We start from the raw sequence: 24,384 nt of genomic DNA, 5'->3' as shown, positions 1-24,384 counted from the left end.
TGAAAGGGGGAAATCATTGGAAGGAGGGGGAAGACAGGTGGAAGGAGAAGAGACAGGCCAGGGAGAGGTAGAGGAAAAAGGGGGATATAAGAAAGGGGAGATAGGTAAGGGGAAGCTGGGGATAGGTTAGGGAAAGGTAGAGGAAAGGGGAGATAGGTAAGGGGAAGCTGGGGATAGGTTAGGGAAAGGTAGAGGAAGGGGGAGATAGGTAAGGGAAAGCTGGGGGTAGGTTAGGGAAAGGTAGAGGAAAGGGGAGATAGGTAAGGGGAAGCTGGGGATAGCTTAGGGAAAGGTAGAGGAAAGGGGAGATAGGTAAGGGGAAGCTGGTGAAATGTTAGGGAAAGGTAGAGGAAAGGGGAGATAGGTAAGGGAAAGCTGGGGAAATGTTAGGGAAAGGTAGAGGAAAGGGGAGATAGGTAAGGGGAAGCTGGGGATAGGTTAGGGAAAGGTAGAGGAAAGGGGAGGCAGATGTGGAAAGGGGAAACAGTTAAGGGAAAGGTGTAAGAACGGGTTAGAGGGAAGACAGGTAAGGGGAAGGGGAAGATATGTTAGGGATGAAAGGTAGAGGAAAGTGGGAGACAGATGGGGAAGGGAAGGGGTAAACAGGTAAGGGGAAGGTGGAAGAAAGGATTAGAGGGAAGACAGGTAAGGGAAAAGGGAAGATAGGTTAGGGAAAAGTAGAGGAAAGGGGAGACAGATGGGGAAGGGAAGGGGTAAACAAGTAAGGGGAAGGTGGAAGAAAGGATTAGAGGGAAGACAGGTAAGGGAAAAGGGAAGATAGGTTAGGGAAAAGTAGAGGAAAGGGGGATATACATGTAAGGGGAAGGTGGGGACAGGTAGGGAATGGTAGAGGAAAGTGAAAGACAGGTGGGAGGGGAACGGGGAAGAAAGGGATAGAGAGAAGACAGGTAAGGGAAATGAGGAGAGACGGGTTGGGAAAGGGGATAAGAAGAAGGGACAGCAGGGTAAAGTGGAACAGAAAGGAAAATAAGAATAGTGGGGGGGGGGAGTGAAAAAAAATGGAAGAATGGGGAAAGATAGTTGAAGAAAAGGGAGGCCAGGTAAGAAAAAGGGAGTAGACAGATAGGGGAGAGAGGAATAGGTGGTTAAAGGGGGAGATAGGTGGGTGTGACAAGTAAGGTAAGGGGGAACGGAGATGGGAGAGGCAAGATGAAATATTCATTGATGTACAAGTAAGGTGATGCTGTTTGGCTACATTGTGATGAGTGGATGCAGACTCTGTAGGCACAAATATGAAATTGAAATAAGAGTGGGCATAGGTAAGAAAATTGATTTTTATACAGTAAGATTTTATATATATGTAATCTACTTCGTCAGGATGAGATTGAAGTTGGAAATGTAGGGATGACTTGGTAAAGAGCTAGAACACAAATTATTTGTTTGTGTTAGTGGGTGTTGTTCTTCTCAGGGAGTTCATCTATTCGTTTTTTTGAAAAAAAGGATCTAAAATATTTTGATTCTAACCCAAAGTCTCCATTGCTTTGAGGAGATATATCTTTTTCATAGCCCCCAATGAATGCGACATTGTCAAGGGAATTGTTTTTCCTCTTACTCCTGGAGTCATGGTATTTCAAGCTTATAGCTGCATTGTCTGCAGCCATAGATACTTGCATTAGACTTCTCAAGCAACCAATTATGATATTAAGCCATTTACATCTGTATTGATTTCAGATTATGTGACAATACAGTGCAGGTTGTACTATATATTAGAGTATTTTTCTCCATTTGTATAATGTTCTCTTTCTATTAATTATCCCTTTGTCTTGTGTTGGATCAGATTTGTCAATGTACCATTTTATTTGGTAATGAGCCTAGGCCTATGTCCAGTGATATTAGAAATTCTAACAAATGTTATTTCATTGTCCTATTATAATAAGCTTACCCAGACTTTGTGTCAAAGTTTGTGTTGGCCCACTTGGTCTTAGTTCAGGATAAATACGGTATATATTAAATAACTGACATAACTGGATATGTACTATGATCAATTTTTAGCTGTTATTTAAATATTTCAAATGTTCATGCAGTCATGATTGTCCACGAATTCCCAGGTGTAATTTAGAAATATGATATTGTATTTTAATGTTTGTACACAGACAGGTGGACAAATTGATTGTCTCCCTTTGAAATGAAGGGAGTCATGTTGTATTATTACTGATTATTCTGTTTCTTCTAATGATTTCTTGTTTTAGTCATATTTTTAAACCATTTAAGATGTCTTAACAAAACTTGCAGTGTGCTTGCAAGTTGCATCACATAAAGCCAATGTACAGTGCACACTAGAAGTAGGTCACTGTGACCAGACTTCAATGTTAAAGGTCAATTAAGTGCAAATTTTTCCAATAATTTCTTTCCAGGCGATAACTTGAATCTGACTGAAAGTTGCTGTATACCTTTATAACCTTTGTATAGATGATGTGCAGTGCTCTGTTCGTTGGTCATTGCATCAAATGAAAGTGTTAGGTCTTCTGGTTCTTCTGATAATTTCCTGTTGATGTTTTGATACACTCTTGTCCAGGGCTTACCTGTGGAACAGTTAAAGATATCTTGATGAAACATGAAACCTATACATTACCCACCCACACAGATAACGTGCAGTGTATTATAACTGGGTGATCTCAACCTTCATTTTCAGGTCAAAGGTCCATTGAATGCAACAATATTCATCTGTTGTAATACCTATCACTGAGTGACAACACAAATGTATTACAAATAAGTGTCATTATTGCTGGTAAAAGTGCCATCATATTTTGTAAACTATCTTGCCTACAATTGTCATATTTCACATGTAAATTTGCGATGCTAAGTATTACATACAATAATTTGATTGAAGTTACATGCCCTTGCTTTATTTATTTTTTCACCATAGTTTGTCCACAGGTGGGGACTATGGAGTGCTTGTACCAATTTTTTTTATACGTCTGTCAATGACGGGGCCTATTATGGTATACCCTGTGCTTTATGTACATCTGTCCATTAACTTTTCCTTGCTAGCCCTCTCTAGCATTTATTTATTAACAGATTTTTATGAAACTTGCTACAAATATTCTATGGTACAATGGCTGAAGCACGTTCGTGTTACGGAATTTCATGATTATTTTTAGCAGAGTTATGCCCCGTTTATTACCAAATATGGGCATTGTGTAGAAATTTCTATTTCTTATTAAAGATATTTGAAAATATCTACCTCATTGCTTATCGCTACATTTTCCTTTGGTAACTTTTCCAGTGACGAGCGTATCATGCTCCCGCATGCGAAGCTGTTGTTTTTCAAGCATTGGATTAGCACTTTACATCTCATATCATTCAAGTTTTCTTTTCTTTGCAGAGAAACTTTCATGAAGCTTTAGATATATGCGACACTGGTAAGAATATTTCAACATTTTATTAAACATCAGTCAAAGGATATTTTGGGTTGTTTTTCACAGTAACCATGTAACTTTGCTTATAATGATATAATTGTAACCTGTCTCAATACCAGTAATATGATTTTGTGTCATATCTAAACAAAAAGTCAGTAAAAAATCATTATAGAAGATCTAGAGTAGAGGATAAAGAGACACTCTCAAATGAGGTGCAAATTTTAAACCATTGAGGCTTTAAAAATTGCCTACCATGTAATACAGAAAAAAATGTATTTACATTCAAAATTAAATAATTTCATTCAAGTAAAACTTTATTTATTTTTTCACATAAGCCCTAAGTGTATATAAAAATGAAGAAAAACTACAAGAAAAGAAAATCAAAATCCTGTGTCACCAAGGAAGATTTGAAGAAGCTTACAATATTGCAAGGAAGTGGTCAATACGAGATCCAAAGGTATGTGATAACACATTGTTAATAGTTGCATATGGTCATGTGATGATGCATCTAAGCCCAATTAACTCAGTAATTTTGTCATTTAATGGCAACAGAGTTGACATTTGAAGAAATGTAGTCAGTAGTCAATTGCTGTAGCTATACATAGAGTTGAATTACAAATTAGCCACCAGTTCATTGTGGAAGCAGTAGTGGTAGTTGATACAAATATAGGATAATTGTACAACCAAGGTCATATCATACAATAGTGCAATTTATAATGATGCATAATTCTAAGAAAAGAATGAGGATGTAGCAGGACAGGACAAAGTAAAATTGTGTGTATGAGATATACCAGAGTGTGTGGTACATTCTTTGTATAAATAAAATATAATACCAGGATATTATACAGTAACACCAAAGACCTAGAAAAAAATCCTTACGAGATCATGAAGTTTATACCTATTGAGGATGAGCTGAGTGAAAACCATATTTGTTGGAAATCTAAGACCTTTTGATGTTTATCAGAGGTAATTGTAAATTGATATATAAATACAGTTTTTACTTTTTTAACAGAATTTGACAGCACAGAAGGAACTGAAGAGGCTGAAGATTGTTATACATGCGTTAAATGATCAGGTTTGTTTGTTTAACAAGGTACATACTAGGCACATGCATTACTGTAGGATTAGAATTAAAACCTACATGTTTTTGAACTAAAAATATCCTTGTACACATGAGAATATCAGATTGCCCATCAATTTTCAACTTAGGGAATAAAAGAAACCTCTTCATTCAGACAAAAATATCTGTCGACAGATTTTTTACATGAAGGCTATTTAATATATTGATGTGGTAAGAGTCATTACGTCAATAGCATTGCTACAATCAATTAAAAAGTTCATCCTGATAAGTCAGTACAGTATTATCTGGCAATAAGATCATGACAAGTAAAGAAGCCTAACCTTATCTCTTACTGGTTAGTATTATTCCCAACAAAAACCGTATTATTTTCCTGTAATACTAAGTCAGAGATTGTTTTGAACCTCTGGGTTTATTTCATGGAAAACATGGTTATCACCTTATTGATTATGATTTGGAATTATTATCTTTTATTATTATCTTAACTAAAGGATGAGGACAGTGAAGAGGAGGAGTCAGAATGCAAGATAAAGGAGGTTGATGAAACTAAAGTGGAAACAGAAGATGACGACAAGAGGTCATCTCCTGAGGGCATGGAAACTAGACACAGCCATAACTCTGTCACACAGACTGTACCAGTTACCCATCCAACCATCACCTCACAAACATACAGCCCACAAACTGTGGAGCAAGGTACGTGTCTCCCCACCATCACCTCACAGATATATAACCCACAGACAGTGGAGCCAGGTACGTGTCTCCCCACCATCACCTCACAGATATATAACCCACAGACAGTGGGGCCAGGTACGTGTCTCCCCACCATCACCTCACAGATATATAACCCACAGACAGTGGGGTCAGGTACGTGTCTCCCCACCATCATCTCACAAACATACAGCCCACAAACTCTGGAGCCAGGTACGTGTCTCCCCACCATCACCTCACAGATATATAACCCACAAACTATGGAGCCAGGTACGTGTCTCCCCACCATCACCTCACAGATATATAACCCACAGACAGTGGGGCCAGGTACGTGTCTCCCCACCATCACCTCACAGATATATAACCCACACAGACAGTGGAGCCAGGTACGTGTCTCCCCACCATCACCTCACAGATATATAACCCACAGACAGTGGGGTCAGGTACGTGTCTCCCAACCATCACCTCACAGATATATAACCCACAGACAGTGGTGTCAGGTACGTGTCTCCCCACCATCACCTCACAGATATATAACCCACAGACAGTGGAGCCAGGTACGTGTCTCCCCACCATCACCTCACAGATATATAACCCACACAGACAGTGGGGCCAGGTACGTGTCTCCCCACCATCACCTCACAGATATATAACCCACACAGACAGTGGAGCCAGGTACGTGTCTCCCCACCATCACCTCACAGATATATAACCCACAGACAGTGGGGTCGGGTACGTGTCTCCCCACCATCACCTCACAGATATATAGCCCACAGACAGTGGGGTCAGGTATGTGTCTCCCCACCATCACCTCACAAACATACAGCCCACAGACAGTGGGGCCAGGTACGTGTCTCCCCACCATCACCTCACAAACATACAGCCCACAGACAGTGGGGTCAGGTACGTGTCTCCCCACCATTACCTCACAAACATACAGCCCACAGACAGTGGGGCCAGGTACGTGTCTCCCCACCATCACCTCACAGATATATAACCCACATACAGTCGGGTCAGGTATGTGTCTCCCCACCATCACCTCACAGATATATAACCCACAGACAGTGGGGTCAGGTACGTGTCTCCCCACCATCACCTCACAGATATATAACCCACAAACAGTGGGGTCGGGTACGTGTCTCCCCACCATCAACTCACAAACATACAGTCCACAAACTGTGGGGTCAGGTACGTGTCTCTCCACGTTATCGCTGTTTCTTTAAAAGTACTGGAGAGTTTTCTGAAACTTCACATATAGGTTCCACTTGTTCATGTTATCAGATTATAAAAAGAGAAAAAAGAAAGAAAAAAAGGTAGGAAGAAGATCAGTTTGACAGAGAACCAATAAAGGTCAATCAGTTGACAGAGAACCAATAAAGGTCAATCAGTGGTGGGCACCAAGATCACTCTGGGATCTCTAGTTCCCAAAGTAAGACTTCTCGCACCACTAACATCTGGGCAAACATGAGTGATATATTAATAAGTTGATACAACTTGGTTAACAATTGTTGTAAACCAGATAAATATTAATATACCTCATGTTTGTAACAGTATCCAGGATTAGTTGAAACACATCACATGACTGGGATATAAAACATAATATCCCGCTTGTGAGGGAAATAAAACTTCATATTACCCTGCAACCAGGGCTATAAATGCATATTATACCCCCCACTTTGGTAAGAGTGGTATAATGATACTTTGTCTGTGCATCCATGTTGGTGTGCATGCTTACACATCCATGTGTGTGTGCGTGCGTACATGTCCATGTGTGTTTGCGTGCGTACACATCCATGTGTTTTCGCATTCATTCATGCGTACATTACACAATAACATTGTGCACACCCTATCTCATGAACCTCTGGGCAGATTTGGTCCATATTTACACCATAGCATCACACTATCAAGATTTTCACCTGATTAGATTTTCGTAGTTGTTGGTCAAGGTTAAACTCTGTGTACACCATATCTCATTTTGCTTTTTAGGTTATCTGACCCAGAGGGTCAGGATGACCTATAGCCATCGTGTTCCGTCCGTCGTCATCCGCCGTGCATAAAACTATTTAGCTCGTCTCTTCGAAGAAGAGTGAGAGCTTATGTCGTCACTCCGGCGTCGGCGTTGGTTTTCCAAATGTTAAATTTTTGGTGCAAGTGTTGAAAGGCATAGTAATTTATGGTAATATGGTCCCTGTGGGGGTCAAACTATCCCCTGCCGGAGTTAAACTAAAAGATTTTTGAAAATTTTTGGACTTAAAAATTTTTTCGTTAAGTTTTTGGTGCAAGTGTTGAAAGGTATTAATACACCACTTCATAATTGTACTAGGGTGCTGATAATTGGCAATAGAGTCCCTCTGGGGTTAGACTATCCCCTGCCAGAGTTAAACTAAAAGATTTTTTTGGGAAAAAACCAGAATTTTCAAATTTTTAGACTTAGAATATTTCTGCGTTATGTTTTTGGTGCAAGTGTTGAAAGGTATTAATACATCACTTTATAATTGTACTAGGGTGCTGATAATTGGTAATAGACTCCCTCTTGGGTTAAACTATCCCCTGCCGGAGTTAAACTAAAAAAAATGTTTTGGGAAAAAACCAGAATTTTCAAATTTTTGGACTTAGAATATTTCTGCGTTAAGTTTTTGGTGCAAGTGTTGAAAGGTATTAATACATCACTTTATAATTGTACTAGGGTGCTGATAGTTGGTAAAAGACTCCCTCTTGGGTTAAACTATCCCCTGCCGGAGTTAAACTAAAAAAATGTTTTGGGAAAAAAACAGAATTTTCAAATGTTTGGACTTAGAATATTTCTGCGTTAAGTTTTTGGTGCAAGTGTTAAGAGGTTTTAATACATCACTTTATAATTGTACTAGGGTGCTGATATTTGGCAATAGAGTCCCTATGGAGTAAGGCAATCCCTTCCTGGAGTAAAACTTTAGAAAAAAATTGGATTTTTTCTTTTTAAATCTGTATTTTTTTTGTTTTTGTTTTTAAATCTTTGGACTTTGTGTTAAGTTTATATTGTGAGTGTTGAAAGGCATAGTAATACATGGTATTAGGTTCCCTGTGGGGGTTAAACTGTCCCTTGCCGGAGTTATAACTGAAATATTTTTTTGGGGAAAAAACACATTTAAAAAAAAAAAAGGTGCAAATGTTGAAAGCTATTTAACACATCACTTTATGATTGTACTAGGGTGCTGATATTTTATAAAAGAGTCCCTATGGAGTTACACTATCCCTTCTTGGGGTGAAACTGAAAATAAAACAATGTGAAAATGCTCACAATAGACAATTTATACCGATCCACATTTTTCAAGGGAGACAACTCTCATCAGGATAATATTTTGTCAAAAAATTGAAGAAATATGTCCAAAAGCAATGACATTTGTATTTAATATATTCATTTAATCTACAACAGCATAGCTTGTCTCCCGAATGTTTGTCAATAAATAATTTATATATATATAAATTCGTATGGTTTTGAAAATTGCATGAATTCACAAAGCATAATCTGATCAAGTAAACAATATAAATATTATTATGCAATTTGCGAAACCATTCCAATTAATATATTTTAATTATTTATTGACAAACATTTGCGAATTTGGTTTAAAGCATCATTGGGAGAGGGCAATCATATTTTATATAAATGAGGCTGGTTTGTCCCCTGGGGCCCAAGGGGCGGGGCCCCAAAAAGGGAACTTTGGTGAAAATTTGCTATAAAATCCTATTCCTCCTTTACCCTTGGGTGGATTACAACTAAATTTGGTGTGAAACATCATTGGGGAAGGGCGGTCATATTTTATATAAATGAGGCTGGTCTGACCCCTAGGGCCCAAGGGGCGGGGCCCCAAATGGGATCTTCGGTGAATTTTTGCTTTAAAATCCTACTCCTCCTTAACCCTTTGGTGGATTTCATCCAAATTTAGTATGAAACATCATTGGGGCATGGCAATTCTAATTTATATAAATGAGACTGATGTGACCCCTGGGGCTAGAGGGGCGAGGCCCCAAATGTGGAACTTTGGTGAATTTTTGCTATAAAATCCTACTCCTCCTTAACCCTTGAGTATTTTACAACCAAATTTGGTGTGAAACATCATCGGGGGAGGGAAATCATAATTTATATAAAGAAGGCTGGTGTGACCCCTGGGGCCCGAGGGGTGGGGCCCCAAAAGGGGAACTTTGCTGAAATTTTGTTTCAAAATCCTACTCCACCTTAACCCTTAACTGGATTACATCCAAATTTGGTGCGAAAGATACATAGGGGAGGGCGATCACATTTTATATAAATGAGGCTGGTCCGATCCCTAGGGCCAGAGGGGCAGGGGCTCAAAAAGGAGAACTTGACTGAAATTTTGCTTTAAAATCCTTCTCCTCCTTAACCCTTTAATGGATGACATCCAAATTTGTTGTGAAACATCATTGGGGGAGGGCAATTATATTTTACATAAATGGGGCTGATGTGACCCAAGAGACCCAAGTGGTGGTCCCCAAAGGGGGAAATTTGGTGAATTATTGCTTTAAAATCCTACCCCTTTTTAACCCTTTGGTGGATTACATCCAAATTTGGTTTGAACCATCATTAGGGGAGGGCAATCTTATTTTATATGAATGAGCCTATAGTGTGACCCCGTGGGACAAAGGGGCGAGGCCCCAAAAGGGAAACTTAGCCAAAATTTTGCTTTAAAATGCTACTCCTGAATGGATTACAAGCAAATTTGGTTTGAAACATCATCAGGGAAGGGCAATCCTAATCAATATAAATGAGACTTAGTCCGACCCATGGGGACAGAGGGACATGGCCCAAAAATGGGAACTTGGCTGCAATTTTGCTTTTAAGATGCTGCTCCTCCTTTATCCAACATTGATAAAAACCAGATTTGATCTGAAACATAACTGCCTGTGTACAGACAATTTATGGTAATGATGCTTGATTGAGGGTGTCCCTGTCGTAAGTGTTTTTCAGATGACCGTTAAGGCCCATGGGCCTCTTGTTTATACATAAACTACTTAGAGATTCAACAAACCAACCCTGTGTAATCACACTTACTGATGAACACTGACCCTTCAAAACTGACCCTAAGTCTACCTGTTCATTATTCACAGAAAACAGGAAGCATGTCTGCACCTTCTGTAATATCAGTTTTGACCAACAAGAAGAATTGGACACACACTGTAAGAGTGACTTACACAGAAAAAAGATCACTGCTGATGATGACCAGAACTGGAAGTACAGAGAGCCACCACGGGGTCTTAATGCTGAGGAATATTCTCTGTGTAAGAGGTTGGTATATGATGACTTTGTTTCAAACAGGCACTTGCTTTAGCATTTGTAAGAAACACTGTTTTCAAGGCTTCTACATCTATTAAATATGTATTTCATATAATCAAACGAACAATCAGTTTATCAACCATAAGAAAAATTGTTTAGAATAACATGTATTTCATTGTCGACATGATAATTATAAAACCCTATCTACTTTATATGATAGACCTATAACTACATATGCAACAAATCAAGCTTATGTTGATGTGAACATCTTTATCTACCATGTTCTTTCGTAAAAGACAACTAGAATTCATGATGGAAGATAATAAAGATGCTATCCTTGTATAGTCACATAGAATGCAACTTCTGTCTATGTAAATATTCTGGTAATCAATGTCTTCAGCACTGAGGAAATTGGGAAATGTGCCTTTGGTGACAAGTGTACAGAAGCTCACTCTAAGGAAGAACTTAACGAGTGGAAGATGCGTTTTAAATTTCGAAAACAGCTTATCAAAGTGGCACATGATAAACAACTACATGGCAACACTTATGCTGAACAACTGATGGAGAAACTTGTTACTTCAGAGAATCCTAAATCTCTTGTAAGTCACTGGGGTCATTTCTGTATTTTCATATTCATTCCTGAGATTTGACACAATGATTATTTTTGGAGTTGGTTTATTGCCATAAATTACAATCTTGCCTAATAAATGACAATGATTTGACTCCCTGGATTACTATCCTGGAGTGGTTATATGTGCTGATGTCACTCTTTACATTAAAAAGCATGGAAATACTTTAAATTTTTGAATTTGTAAGACCAGTTATTAAAGATGTATTACAAGAGTTATTATTTTAGTTTTAGTTTTTTTTTGTGGTATAAATATACAATTATAATGTAAATAATTTACATGATTTTCCATATCTTACAGATGGTCTCTGGTGTGGAGTACTCTAAAGTACATGTGAACTCTGACCTCAAAGTTAATATGACCTCAAAGAAATGTACAAGTGCCTGGACTTTTACCATAACTAGCAAGGTAATGACTGTATATTTCATGGTAGTCCTATAACAAATAGTGAGGCTTAAAAATGACTTGAATATTGATTCGACAAATGACCTGATATCTTACTTAATACTAAATCCTTCTGTTTTCAGAGAAGTCTTCACATTGTGGCTTTACTTGACGATACATATCGAACCTATTTTCACATTGCGAGTATCTCTGTGGGGCCAAAGAAAACTCAGAAGTACCAGAACCTGGAAACACTTTGTCAGGAATGGGAGAACCCAGAATATCCCAATATCCCACTAGGGGAATATGTATACAGAATCAAGGTACTAACTTCATGCTAGTGTCTAGGTTCAAGGTCAAGATCTTTATACCTATAAATAGATATTATCTTCATTACTTTACTGACTCTGTTTTCCTCTAATTTGCATGAAAATTTTCAGTATTCAGTGTAAAAATGGCTCTTAAATGTTTACATTGAAGAACTATTGATCTATTGTTAAGGTCACAGGTGTTATAAATGTATGTATATGGAAAATTAGTAGATTTGAATTTGAAAACTGAATGAATTTGTAAACATATTTTAATATTAAAACAAAGAATAGGTAAAAACTCACTTTTTAGTACATTTTCTTTAATTTGGTTGAAATTTATGCATACATACAAAATACTTTTGTCTCACACAGTGCTGTGTTTCAGGATCCTGGACTTAAAACTTGATATGTAGAGGATGTTCTAATGGGGGTATTTAAATATCTTAGATATTTGCTCTTTTATTTTGTTATTTTTTGTTTGAATCACAGGTGGTGTTTAAGACAGATATTTATGGGACCTTCCGTCAGACTCTAGTCATGGACTTTGGGACTGATCCCGTTCTCAGGCGAGAGCTACAAGTAGAATCAGCTCCTATCACGGATACAGAGAAGGTGTTCAATGACTTTCTGCAAGGCAATCAGGGAAGATGGAGGAAAAACAATGTTCACCTGCTACCGTTTGAACCTAAGTAATTATATTATTGTCTGTTGATAATTTGTCTAACCAGGCGCTAATGTCACTGATTTTGGTAATTTGTATCACATTCAAGTACTCAGCTGATTCCTGCTTACTGCTACAGAGAGGATTTCTCTTTAGCTCATTCATTTAAAGCATTAGTCTGGTAAACTAGGGATTCCTGTATTGATCCCAAGCAGGAGCAGTGTATTAAAAAAAATGACCTCTGTGACATTACCACATTCCCACATAAGATATCTGAATATCCTGACAAAATCACTTCTTGCTTTCACAAGCATTGCTGTTACACCTGTAATTTGAAGACAAGTTCAAACCTGGAGGGGGAGTATGTCACCCTGGTAAATGTACCAGCTGCTTCCTACCAATTCAGCTAAAAATAATTTCTCTTTTAATAGCTCAGTTAGTAGATTGTCAGACTAGTTATCCAGAGGTCACAGGTTCAAACCCTAGTGTATGATATTAGGGGAATTGCTAAAAATATTGATTATTGAACTTTGGCATTATTAAATACACAATTTCAATTATTCTTAAAAATTTGTTTGTGAAAAACACGTCAATAGCTACTTTAAACTCTGAAATTTTTATACAGATTGTACATTTATTAATCAAATTTTGTCATCTATTTGTAGACCTATACCTAACACAGCCATAGAGGACAAGCTTCTGAGTAAATATTCTCTGCCTGATATTGAAAAGTTCCGTTTTGAGGACCACTTGATGCATCCACCCACAAAAGAGACATATCGCATCTGGATGCATGAAATGTTATATGTAGAAGAATGGTCTCAACTTGAAAGTATATCTAGGTAAGTTTAAATAACTTTTTTGTTTTCATTGAAGGAAAACAATATCATCTCTTGTCAGGGTAAGGATCCAAGTTTTGCATGTGAAAATATAAAAACTGGTATCCTTACAGGTACAGTCTGAACACGTATAAAAACTGGTATCCTTACAGGTACAGTCTGAACACGTATAAAAACTGGTATCCTTACAGGTACAGTCTGAACACGTATAAAAACTGGTATCCTTACAGGTACAGTCTGAACACGTATAAAAACTGGTATCATTACAGGTACAGTCTGAACACGTATAAAAACTGGTATCATTACAGGTACAGTCTGAACACGTATAAAAACTGGTATCCTTACAGGTACAGTCTGAACACGTATAAAAACAGGTATCCTTACTGGTACAGTCTGAACACGTACAAAAACTGGTATCCTTACTGGTACAGTCTGAACACGTACAAAAACTTGTATCCTTACAGGTACAGTCTGAATATGAATATGTAACAAGTGCAATCAATGATTGCGAAAGCTCACCGGCGGCAGCAATCACACTATGCATTAGTTTTTCATGTATGTATAAGCATGTCATTTTGAAATTGTATGTCACATAATATCGCTCCTAGACCTCTAATGGATGTATAAACCAAATAAGAAGGGTGTGGACTTACAAACTTTCCAAAACTAACCCCCAAAATCTTTAAATGGTAAAATGCCAAAAAAAAACCAAAAATGTTTTTCTTCATGTTTTTGCCACAGCATCACTCCTGGATCTCTAATGAATGCATAAACCAAATTAAAAGGGTGATAGGTGTATACTTTTGGACTTGCCCCCAAAACTTTAAAGTGAGTTTGGTGCCAAAAAAGTTAAGTCCACAAAATGGTAAAATGCGAAAAAATCACAATTTTTTTCTTCATGATTTTGCCATAACATCACTCCTAGACCTCTAATGAATGTATAAACCAATTTAGAAGGGCATGAGGTGTATACTTTTGGACTTACAAGCTTTCCAAAAACTTACCCCAAAAACTTTAAAGTTTTGGGGTGGGACGCCTACGCGGACGCCGGGGTGACAGCATTAGCTCACGGTTACTCATAACCGGTGAGCTAAAAACTGGTATCCTTACAGGTACAGTCTGAACACGTATAAAAACAGGTACAGTCTGAATATGTATAAAAACTGGTATCCTTACAGGTACAGTCTGAACACGTCCCTACAGTTGGTGAACCGTTTCCTCCTGGTGCCGGGAATGATATCGGGAGCTAAGTATGCTCAGGATGGAGAACTGTTCGCACGCATGGCCTTGGAGGATCGTTTGTCAGAAGATTATGCTGGAGGTCGTCTCATTCTCAATTCTACACTTGCTTGGCTTACACCACAAGACCAGAACAAGAAAGATTTGTCTTCTAATCAACCAAGGGTGAGTCTTTGTGATGTTTGCATGTGACTCGTGGTATCTGTACTTGACCTGTTTCATTTCTTTTCCTTTGAAAATTGCTATTCGAGAACAGCTAAAAGGATATTGAATGAATAGTTTTGATAAAAGAAGAAAAGTGGATTGAAAAATTAACTATTCAGGCACATGAGCATCTTGTTAATTGTATCAGGTATTGATGTACAATGTACATGTTTTGATGAAATTTATATCATTATGTGAATTTTTTTCTTTTACCTTTTTCGTTTATATGCTGTTCAGGTTTATGAAGCAGTCATAGAGGACAAGGGTAAAAACTTCATCTTCCTTCGCTTGTCAAAGGAGTGTGTAGAAGAACTTGACCTTTCATGTGACCAGGAATTCCCTGTACAGGTAAAGGGAGATAATTTTCTCAACATGTACACAATTTTATCAGGCATGCCTCCAGATGGCTGACACAGAAGGTACATATCAATTGATTGGATGAAATTTACACTGATGCCAGAGCCAGTGTACAGTTGATTGCCTTGTTTTTCAAGACCAGGCCCTGGTCTCGTCCATGTTCCTTAACTTGAAATTGTCCATAGGAAAGCATTATTGGAGAAAAATGTTAGTTCAGAACTTTCCTTAAAAATTTCCTTAAAAATAAACAGACTGAGGAAATTTCATATAGGCTTAACCAGACATTTGACACTGACATTTTGTCATTCACAAAATGACACCTAAATTGGACATTTTGTTGCACTTCATAGCCAGTCCTCAAATTTAACATGGTTGTAAGTAAGATTTCATGGATTCTTCCTATCAAATCAACATTTTGTTATTGAATTCAAGTACACACTTTTTCGACTAAATATATTAATCGTCAAAATTTCATTTTGCTATTAATCATTTCAGATTCAGTTCCAACTGAATCGTCTGCCAAAGTGTGAGATGCATGCTGCCATTGATAGACTTCCAACACTTGATCTTGTATTCCCACCTAAGAACACGTTCCCTACCACTTCATGGGTCCAGGGAAGGTAAGTCTATATAGTGAAATATATTAAATAATGTTGGCATTTCTGAAGAAACTTGCAAGACCAATAACTACATTACTGTATTAAAATGTTATTATTGCTTTTTGGTGGTTAAAAGTTTTGTGGTTTTACAAAAAGTTTGAAGTGATGTGTTTTTCTACAGAAAATTATTGAATGAACCACTCCTTTCTAAATTAATCTTATTTTGGAGGTATGTATTTTGTCACAATTTTATCATCAAAAAGATAGAACCCCTCAAAAATTATTCCTTTTTCCAAAAATACTTGTCCAACTGATCATTACTGTTGGATTTACACTACACCAGGTTAAGGCATATAACATAGAAAGCAAACTCATTTATAAAATGTGATTACCAGGTAAAATGGGAGCTGAGATCAATGGGCCAGATTAGGGAGGTTTTAGATATGAACAGTAAAAAGGAGGGGCATTCCAAATTAGATGGGGAAATTTAGGGGCCACTTTTACTTTTGAAGGACTTGGTCCGTATGGACCCCTCTTTTTCCTATAACATTCAATTTCAAATTTTATTGGGAAAAAAATGCAAAAGGATAGGGCATAGCCTATATAGGCCTTCTTAAAACTACGGTATGATACAGTCATTGAAATTTACCCAAACAAACATTTAGAATATACAGTTATAGCGAGTCTCCATGTCCCAACCAGACACTATATACAAAAGAGATATTTGATCCAGTTTTTCTGTGTCATTATAATGTACGCTGATAGACATGTAATGACAATGCATTCGGTTCTTCCATCACAATCATGACTTCAATGAAGTAATGTTTATATCATAGTGGTCATGGGTAATATTTTGGTTAAGGATTTATGCTTTCATTGTGTAATAATTTATTAAATTTGATTGAAATTGCCCAGTTTGATTGATGAAATTGTTGCTGGGTAAATCATTATTTTGCGTAAAATAACTAAGCTACAAATATTTCACTGTCTATTATTTTAGTCCAGAATTGAGTGAAGTAGTCAGTACAAAGCTGAACGAGAAACAGAGGGAGGCCATTTTGAAGATAACATCTGAAGGCAATCTTTCCTTGCCTCCTATTCTTCTTGTGGGACCTTATGGAACCGGAAAAACCTACACCTTGGCACAAGCAGCTAAACAGATCCTTCAGCAGGACGATACTCGCATCCTCATCTGTACTCACTCAAACAGGTAATGTTTTATCTAACAATGAGCCCCTGTCTGGTAATAATCCCACCCACAGCTATTGTAGTTGAGTAAATTCCCCAATTTCTTCTTTGACTCAAAGTTTGTGTTGGCCTGCTGGGCTAAATTCAAAATAAATATGAAATAACCTTGATGTATCACCATTTGTTGCCAAACTGGCATACTATAGTTTATTGTATAAAAAATCTATAGTGTTGATCTTGCATAAAATCATACGATCATGTTTCAAAAATAGTTTTACAAGAATTCCTCTAAAACATCTTTGAAAATTAAAAAAAATTATGGTACAACCAGTAATGGTAGCAATCTCAAGCTTTATGATTTCTTTGTATAAATTGTTATGATGTCACAATTATCACATCAATGTTATTGTTTGGTATAACTTTATGCTACACAATTATAGTATTTTGATAAGGGCAATGCATGATTTTATCGACCAGAGAAAAACATTGACCAAAAACATAATACAAAAGTTATAAAATGTGATTTGAACTTGTTCAGCACATAAATATATTATTCATATCTGTGTTCATCTTTAATTACTTCACATTATGTACCTGTCTGTGTTGTTATTTATTGGTAAGAGACATAGATAAAGGTTACAGGAACAGAATGTATGTCAGAGTTACCTTTTGGATTACTACTTTCAGAATCTTGGAAGTGAATTTTATATGTGCAAACTAGTATGACTACAGTGCATAGCTTGCATGATCTGTTTTAAGTCATTTCGTCCGACAAAGCATATAGCTAGATACTTGCTGTGCCAAAATGGTTTGCTTCAGATGCATGCTGTGACATCAAAAATTGACAATACGCCCTCAAAGTGAATTACAAAGATAACAAAGGTCTCCAGAACGTGACCCCTTATGAGATGTTGTTAGATGTTCATGTAACAGAGTGAGAATGAGGATCTATATTTTGATTATATTTTGAATGAAAGGAAATTGTCAACCTTTGGTCTGAAGCATCCTTGGGTGAAGGGGAACCAGTTTTGTATAAATGGTGGGTCTTGGTCCCGTAGGGGGCCGAGGCATGGGGTAAATAAGGGAAATAAGGCAAATCCTTTCTGTGTAGAAATGTAGAGTGTTTTCCCATATTCACTGCCATATCCAGGTGAGCGATATAGGCCCTCCAGGCCTCTTGTTTAGAAACATCCAGACAAGCAGCAAGCTCTTTCCTGCATTTTTGCATTGCCGGCCAGTTAAAATTTTCATTGGGAATAATGCGGCAAATTTCCAATCAATCAGAAAGTGTGAAAAAATGTAATTTTATGATCAAACCAATTATCACAATAACGGTGTAAATATATACATTTCAAATGAAACTCTTCTATTCTGAACTCCAGTGCTGCTGACCTGTACATCAAAGAGTTTCTCCACCCACTGGTCAAGGAGGGATACCTGGAAGCACGGCCACTCCGTCTTTACTTCAGACATCGGTGGATACAGACTGTCCCAGAAGTTGTTATCCAGTACTGTATCCGGGCCACTGCTGGGTCCTCGGCAATCTTCAGATGTCCTGTCTTCGAGGATGTGGAGAAACACAGGATTGTCATAACTACCCTTGGTACAGCCAGGTACCTCTGTGACCTTGACCTAGAACCAGGTAGGTTGCTTCGGCATCTTGACACCAACTTGAGACCTTAGACCTGAGTCAGGTATTGGGACACAGCAATTAATCAGCTGTATGATCTAAACTTTTCAGGGGGGGGGGGGGGGGGGGGGGGGGGTAATATGGACAGTGTTGACATTAACAAATGCAAGAGAATACTGACTGATAGACATGGATATTTCAAACCAAGTGTAAGAGTCGGGCTGGCCATCACAAGGCCTAATTCAGAATAATAGAATAATATGTTGGCCTATTCCATGGATAGGGATATTTCAAACCAATTGTAAGAGTTCGGCTGGTCAGCAGGAGGCCTGATTCAAAATACTAGAATCTTACATGGGTCTGCTCTATGTTCAGGGCTATCTCAACTTGAGTGTAAATGTTTGGCTTGATTCATATTAGTAGAATCTAACATGAGTTTGGCCATTGTTCTCCCAGGAAATGTGTGTTGAAATTGATGACATCATCAATTTGCAACACTGTTATGCTACATAAAATGATGATGCTACTCTATTGTGACTCTTCACGATTCCTTTATTGCAGGATTTTTCACCCACATATTCCTGGACGAGGCAGCCCAGGCCATGGAAAGTGATAGTCTCATACCCCTGTCTCTATGTGGACCTTACACTCGTGTTGTACTGGCGGGGGACCACATGCAGGTAAGTCTCATCACTCATTCATATAGCAGATCTACATCGGGAAGAAGTTCAATTGAATATTGTACCAATGAAACTACATTAAAAATACTAGGAAATTTAATATAGCATCGACTCCATTGGAAACTTTTTTATCATATCCTGTTAAATATAGGCCATGATTTTGGCATCAAGTGTGAGAGGCTTGCACTTTGTACATTTATCAACATGTTCTCCCCTATCTTCAGTTAATAATTAATCTGTTTTAAAATTAAATTTTCTAAGAGTAAGGGAAAACTTTCGACATTGAAATTTGTATTGCTTTTCCAGCTGAGTCCTGAAATATACTCTGACCTGGGACGACAGCAAGGGTTCCAAAAGTCAATGCTGGAGCGTCTACATGAGTTGTACCCGGATGATGTCCCCTGTAAAGTAATGCTGTGTGAAAATTACCGATCACATTCAGCAATCATCGACTTCACCTCCGACTTGTTTTACGACAGTCAGCTAACAGCCAGCAGTGAGCAGCCCTGTCATCCCCTCTACTACCCTCTCACCTTCTACTCTGCCCGCGGTGAAGAGGTCCAGCATGAAAACAGTATCGGTTTCTACAACATTGCTGAGGTATGTCAGAGAAGGCCTACATCCTCGCTGTTATATTATCTAAAATGATATTGGATATTTCTTAATGTACATTATTGTGAGAAACCAATTAAAATCGTTACAATGGATATCTGTAGTACTGTACCTCTACTCAAAATTTCCTGGATATGAACTAGGGTTTAAATAGCAGTAGTTGTAATGGCATTAGTAAATTGTTATATTTGTAGGTACATGAAGTGATTGACCGTGTGGATCATCTTGTAAGAACATGGCCAAGCTCAGAGTGGGGCGAGTTAGGGGAGGGCTCAATCGGAGTGCTCACCCCTTATACTGACCAGGTAAAGTCTTAATGATAAAATTCTGTGACCGCTCTGAAAACCAGTGTTGGAATATGCAAACTTAACTGTCTGGTCTTGGAGTTTTGAAAAAAGAAAAAAAGGTCTAGGCCTATTCTAGTAAACTATTTATCCAATGGGAAGACTCCAGTAATTGTGCATGGTACACACTGGAGAAAACACAACTTATTATCATGGTATTGTTTGAATTAAGTCACATCTATGGGTCGTTCCTGTTTGACATGCTTGGAGTCCTCCAGTTGGGTAAATATTTTACTGAAATAGCTCTGATCAAATATTTGCAGTTTTACCAAAATTTTCCAATAAAACAATGTATTTCTTTAGAAATTATGAATTGGGCCATTTCTCTGATAATTTCATTTTCCATGAGTCTATCCTTGTCTTAATATTGGAATTTAAATGTCACTTTTTTATGGTCGTAAGTAATGTTAAGATTTCGAGAATTTGTCAAGGATCCTATAGACATACTGTACTCATAATAACAATTTCTTTTGATTTGTAAAATTAAATTCATCGCGTAATTGGCCTGTTATTAGTGAATTCTCACATGTTATATTTTTGTTGTTAGGGCCTTTTTGTTTTAAAAGGGGTTTTTTTTCAAGAATTTTTTGGGGCCGGGTTAAAATCGGACCATATAAACTTTCGGGATGTATTTTGACACAGATTTCTGTTATTGTGTTTTTTAATTTTTGAAAATATGAAACCTTGGGCATTATGGCTTTGCCGTTTGACATGAAAGCCTGCCTTCACCCCGGACTTTCTCAACAATGGGGGTTCGCATTTAAAAAGTCTAAATTTTCCAAATTAAAAGATTCCCTGTCTAGTAGCATATTGCGTTTTGAGACCAAGAAAAAATTCCCAGGAGATCTGGATTTTGACAATTGAATTTTGTTATCGCTTTCTGAGAATGTTTGAAGATTTTGAAAAAGGGGTTTCCCTTGTGGTTATTATTATTGGTTTTGAGCCCAATCGAAAAAGCCGACGGACCTTTTAAAATTTGACAATGAATTTTGGGGCCCTATTTGGAAATCATGAGCTTTAAAATTCATTTAGGTTCCCTTGGCTTTAGTTGTTTGCAATTGAAATTAAACAAGGGCCCGGAACCCATTGGTTTTTAAATAAATTGGTTATCTATTCTGAAAATACGAAATCCAAAGCAAGATCCAGTTGGCTTAACCTGAAAAACAGGCACAGCCCATTTGGATTTTGATCACTATTTCTGAGAAAGTACTAAATGGATCTTTCTGAAATTTCATATGTAGGTTTCCCTTGGTGCCTGGTTATGCATATTGCGTTTTGAGACCAATCCGAAAACAACATGGCCGACAGACAGCCATCTTGGATTTTGACAATTGAAGTTTGTTATCACTATTTCTGAGAAAGTACTTAAGGGATCTTTCTGAAATTTCATATGTAAGATTCCCTTGGTGCCTAGTTAGGCATATTGCGTTTTGAGACCAATCTGAAAACAACATGGCCGACAGGCAGCCATCTTGGATTTTGACAATTGAAGTTTGTTATCACTATTTCTGAGAAAGTACTGAATGGATCTTTCTCAAATTTCATATGAAGGTTCCCCTTGGTGCCTAGTTATGCATATTGCGTTTTGAGACCAATCTGAAAACAACATGGCCGACAGGCAGCCATCTTGGATTTTGACAATTGAAGTTTGTTATCACTATTTCTGAGAAAGTACTGAATGGATCTTTCTCAAATTTCATATGTAAGTTTCCCTTGGTGCCTGGTTATGCATGTTGCATTTTGAGACCAATCTGAAAATAACATGGCCGACAGACAGCCATCTTGGATTTTGACAATTGAAGTTTGTTATCGCTATTTCTGAGAAAGTACTGAAGGGATCTTTCTCAAATTTCAGATGGAGGTTCCCCTTGGTGCCTCGTTATGCTTATTGCATTTTGAGATCAATTGGAAAACAATATGGCCGACAGACCGCCGTCTTGGATTTTGACAATTGAAGTTTGTTATCTCTATTTCTCAAAGTACTGAATGGATCTTTCTCAAATTTCATAAGTAGGTTCCCCTTGGTCCCTTGTATTGCTATATATGTCACTAGTGTAATATAGGCAGGAGCGTTTTTCTGTGCCAGTGACTGAAGGAAATCAATTGTGACATTAAAATATTGACAATGATGTGACGTCATGAATCGTGAACGGTACAACAAAATGGCTCCGTTTCCCTTTGATAAAAATGCATTTCACCCTCATCTCTCAAATGCGGTAGCAATAGCTTGCTAAGACTTGTTTCATAAAATCTTATATGAAATGGAGGCTCATTTAAGATCATTTAATCCTATATAAACCTTTTTTAGAGCTTCTTTTATAACGATGCTTCATGAAATACCAGCCCATGAGGTTTGTGATCACCAACAATGCCTGTTATCAAAGACATGGGTTCAGGTGTAAATAGAGCGAGGGAAGAAGACCTAAGGGGAGGAGTAACTAGCATGAGGATTGAAGTGATATAGAGAGTAGTATCAGGGAAGAAAGTTCAAAAGGGTGGGTTTTGTTATCAAATTTCTATTAATTTATAATTTCTTTTGCAGGTGTTCCACATCCGATCAGAGTTACGGAAAAGGAAAATGTACAATATCAAAGTGGAAAGGGTGTTTAATGTACAAGGTAATCTCAAAATTAACGCCAACGGAACACTGACTAAAGTCTGTAGGACTAATCCTAGCAAAAGGTGGAGTAACGTAGGCAGTGAACTAGTTACTAACTTATCTCAAGATTTGTTCAATACTTTACATGTATTTGTCAAACTAATTTTTTTGTGGTCATGATGTTATTGATTTTGAGTGTGACAGTAATACAGCCCACTGTGAAGGAGATGAGTAAGGCAATGCTCTCCTGTTATGGAACCAGCAATTTCATTCATCTTATACTTTGATAGGTCTTATTTGCTCAATATTTACATAATCTAAAATATTTTTGCAATTGTATATTACTTGGGATGGTTGTTCTCAGACTAATATTGTTTTATTATTATATTGGTCTTTTGTTAATTTTTGTGACAATAATAGCTTGCTGGCGATGTGCCTTACTGTTATAGTAATTAATCATTAAATATGTACTTATTAATGTCCACAGGAAAGCAGTTCCGCGTAGTGATTCTGTCGACTGTACGCACTCGTCACAGCTGTAGCGCCGACACTATACAGGAGGATGTTGTCAATTATGGCTTCCTGTCCGATATCAAGCTCCTCAACACTGCCATCACCCGTGCTCAATCCCTTGTCATGGTGATTGGGGATCCAGTCTCTCTCTGTCTTGTTGGCAAGAGCCGGTAAGTTATGGTATTCATCCTGTAATAGGCCAAGGGAGCTAACTCATAAGTAGGAGTGGACTAATCGCAGGACACTTAAAGCTTTGGATCTAAAAGCCATAAACATACATTTATGCAAGGCCTCCCAACAGGGTCTTCAAATTTAGAGACCAATCACTTGACAGCAACATCTTAATCATGGTCAACCTCTAATGCTGGACGATTATTAAACAAATATGGAATCCATGGACATGTGATGCATAATGTAATTTATAGTGTTGATGATTTTACAAATAGTAATCCAGGTGTATTGGAGAATTTGCATAAAAAAATATTTTTGTGAATTGTTTATGGACAAAGGACTGAGCATCCGTTTGATGTTATGTTTGAAGACAATGGCAAAACTACAGTACATCATATTTTGTTTTCTCTTTAACAGGAAAATTTGGGAGTACTATTTAGAAATCTGTCAGGATAACAACAGTTTATTTGGTACAACCTGGACCCAGCTGAAGGCTCAGCTGACCTCGGCAGACATGAGGAAGACGTTCATTCTCAATCCACTTGCCCCTGAGTTTGTACCCAATAGACTTTTTCATGCTATAGCACCAGATATTGCCCAGCAAGGAGCTTCAGGCTCACCAACCAGTTACCATGGTGCCGCTCAGCACCCGCAGTATTACATGGGTCCAAGGGTAACATATCCGGGGCAGCAGTTAGCTCATCAACAGGTAATAGTGCTCTTAGTATTTATTGTTTTCTTTAATGTTGTCAAAATTAAATTGTCAAAAAGACCATATTTCGATTAATATCTTATCTTTAAAACTGCCATAGAGGAGTACATTGACTACCATAGAACAGTCTTGAAATGGTGTTCCAGGTAGATTGAAAATGAGTGTTGTATATGTGCAACCTTGAATACTTACAAATTCTAATTACCAATTATAAGAGATGTCTTACAATTTTACAAAGAACTCTTTTGGAATGAGTGTTAAGAACATTATGTGGGAT

General features: G+C 37.6%; 1 protein-coding gene across 1 annotated transcript in view; it reads left to right on the top strand.

The window, feature by feature from the left end:
* LOC117330460 (probable helicase with zinc finger domain) overlaps positions 1–24,384 on the top strand; it is a 44,766-nt gene that overhangs the window by 10,075 nt on the left and 10,307 nt on the right. Inside the window, exons 3-23 of the mRNA XM_033888757.1 lie at positions 3,347–3,383; positions 3,716–3,837; positions 4,393–4,455; positions 4,950–5,151; positions 10,270–10,447; positions 10,836–11,034; positions 11,365–11,472; positions 11,592–11,771; positions 12,249–12,448; positions 13,086–13,262; positions 14,438–14,663; positions 14,940–15,050; positions 15,555–15,679; positions 16,659–16,868; positions 18,229–18,488; positions 19,038–19,156; positions 19,463–19,756; positions 19,963–20,073; positions 22,655–22,730; positions 23,199–23,394; positions 23,813–24,104. Of these exons, the coding sequence (XP_033744648.1) occupies positions 3,347–3,383; positions 3,716–3,837; positions 4,393–4,455; positions 4,950–5,151; positions 10,270–10,447; positions 10,836–11,034; positions 11,365–11,472; positions 11,592–11,771; positions 12,249–12,448; positions 13,086–13,262; positions 14,438–14,663; positions 14,940–15,050; positions 15,555–15,679; positions 16,659–16,868; positions 18,229–18,488; positions 19,038–19,156; positions 19,463–19,756; positions 19,963–20,073; positions 22,655–22,730; positions 23,199–23,394; positions 23,813–24,104 (3,486 nt within the window). The remainder of the gene's footprint in view (positions 1–3,346; positions 3,384–3,715; positions 3,838–4,392; positions 4,456–4,949; positions 5,152–10,269; positions 10,448–10,835; positions 11,035–11,364; positions 11,473–11,591; positions 11,772–12,248; positions 12,449–13,085; positions 13,263–14,437; positions 14,664–14,939; positions 15,051–15,554; positions 15,680–16,658; positions 16,869–18,228; positions 18,489–19,037; positions 19,157–19,462; positions 19,757–19,962; positions 20,074–22,654; positions 22,731–23,198; positions 23,395–23,812; positions 24,105–24,384) is intronic.

Source organism: Pecten maximus, chromosome 1, assembly GCF_902652985.1.
Source record: "Pecten maximus chromosome 1, xPecMax1.1, whole genome shotgun sequence".
Classification (NCBI taxonomy): Eukaryota; Metazoa; Mollusca; class Bivalvia; order Pectinida; family Pectinidae; genus Pecten; species Pecten maximus.
Note: the sequence above shows the minus strand (reverse complement) of the source record. Positions and strands in the feature narration are given on the sequence as shown.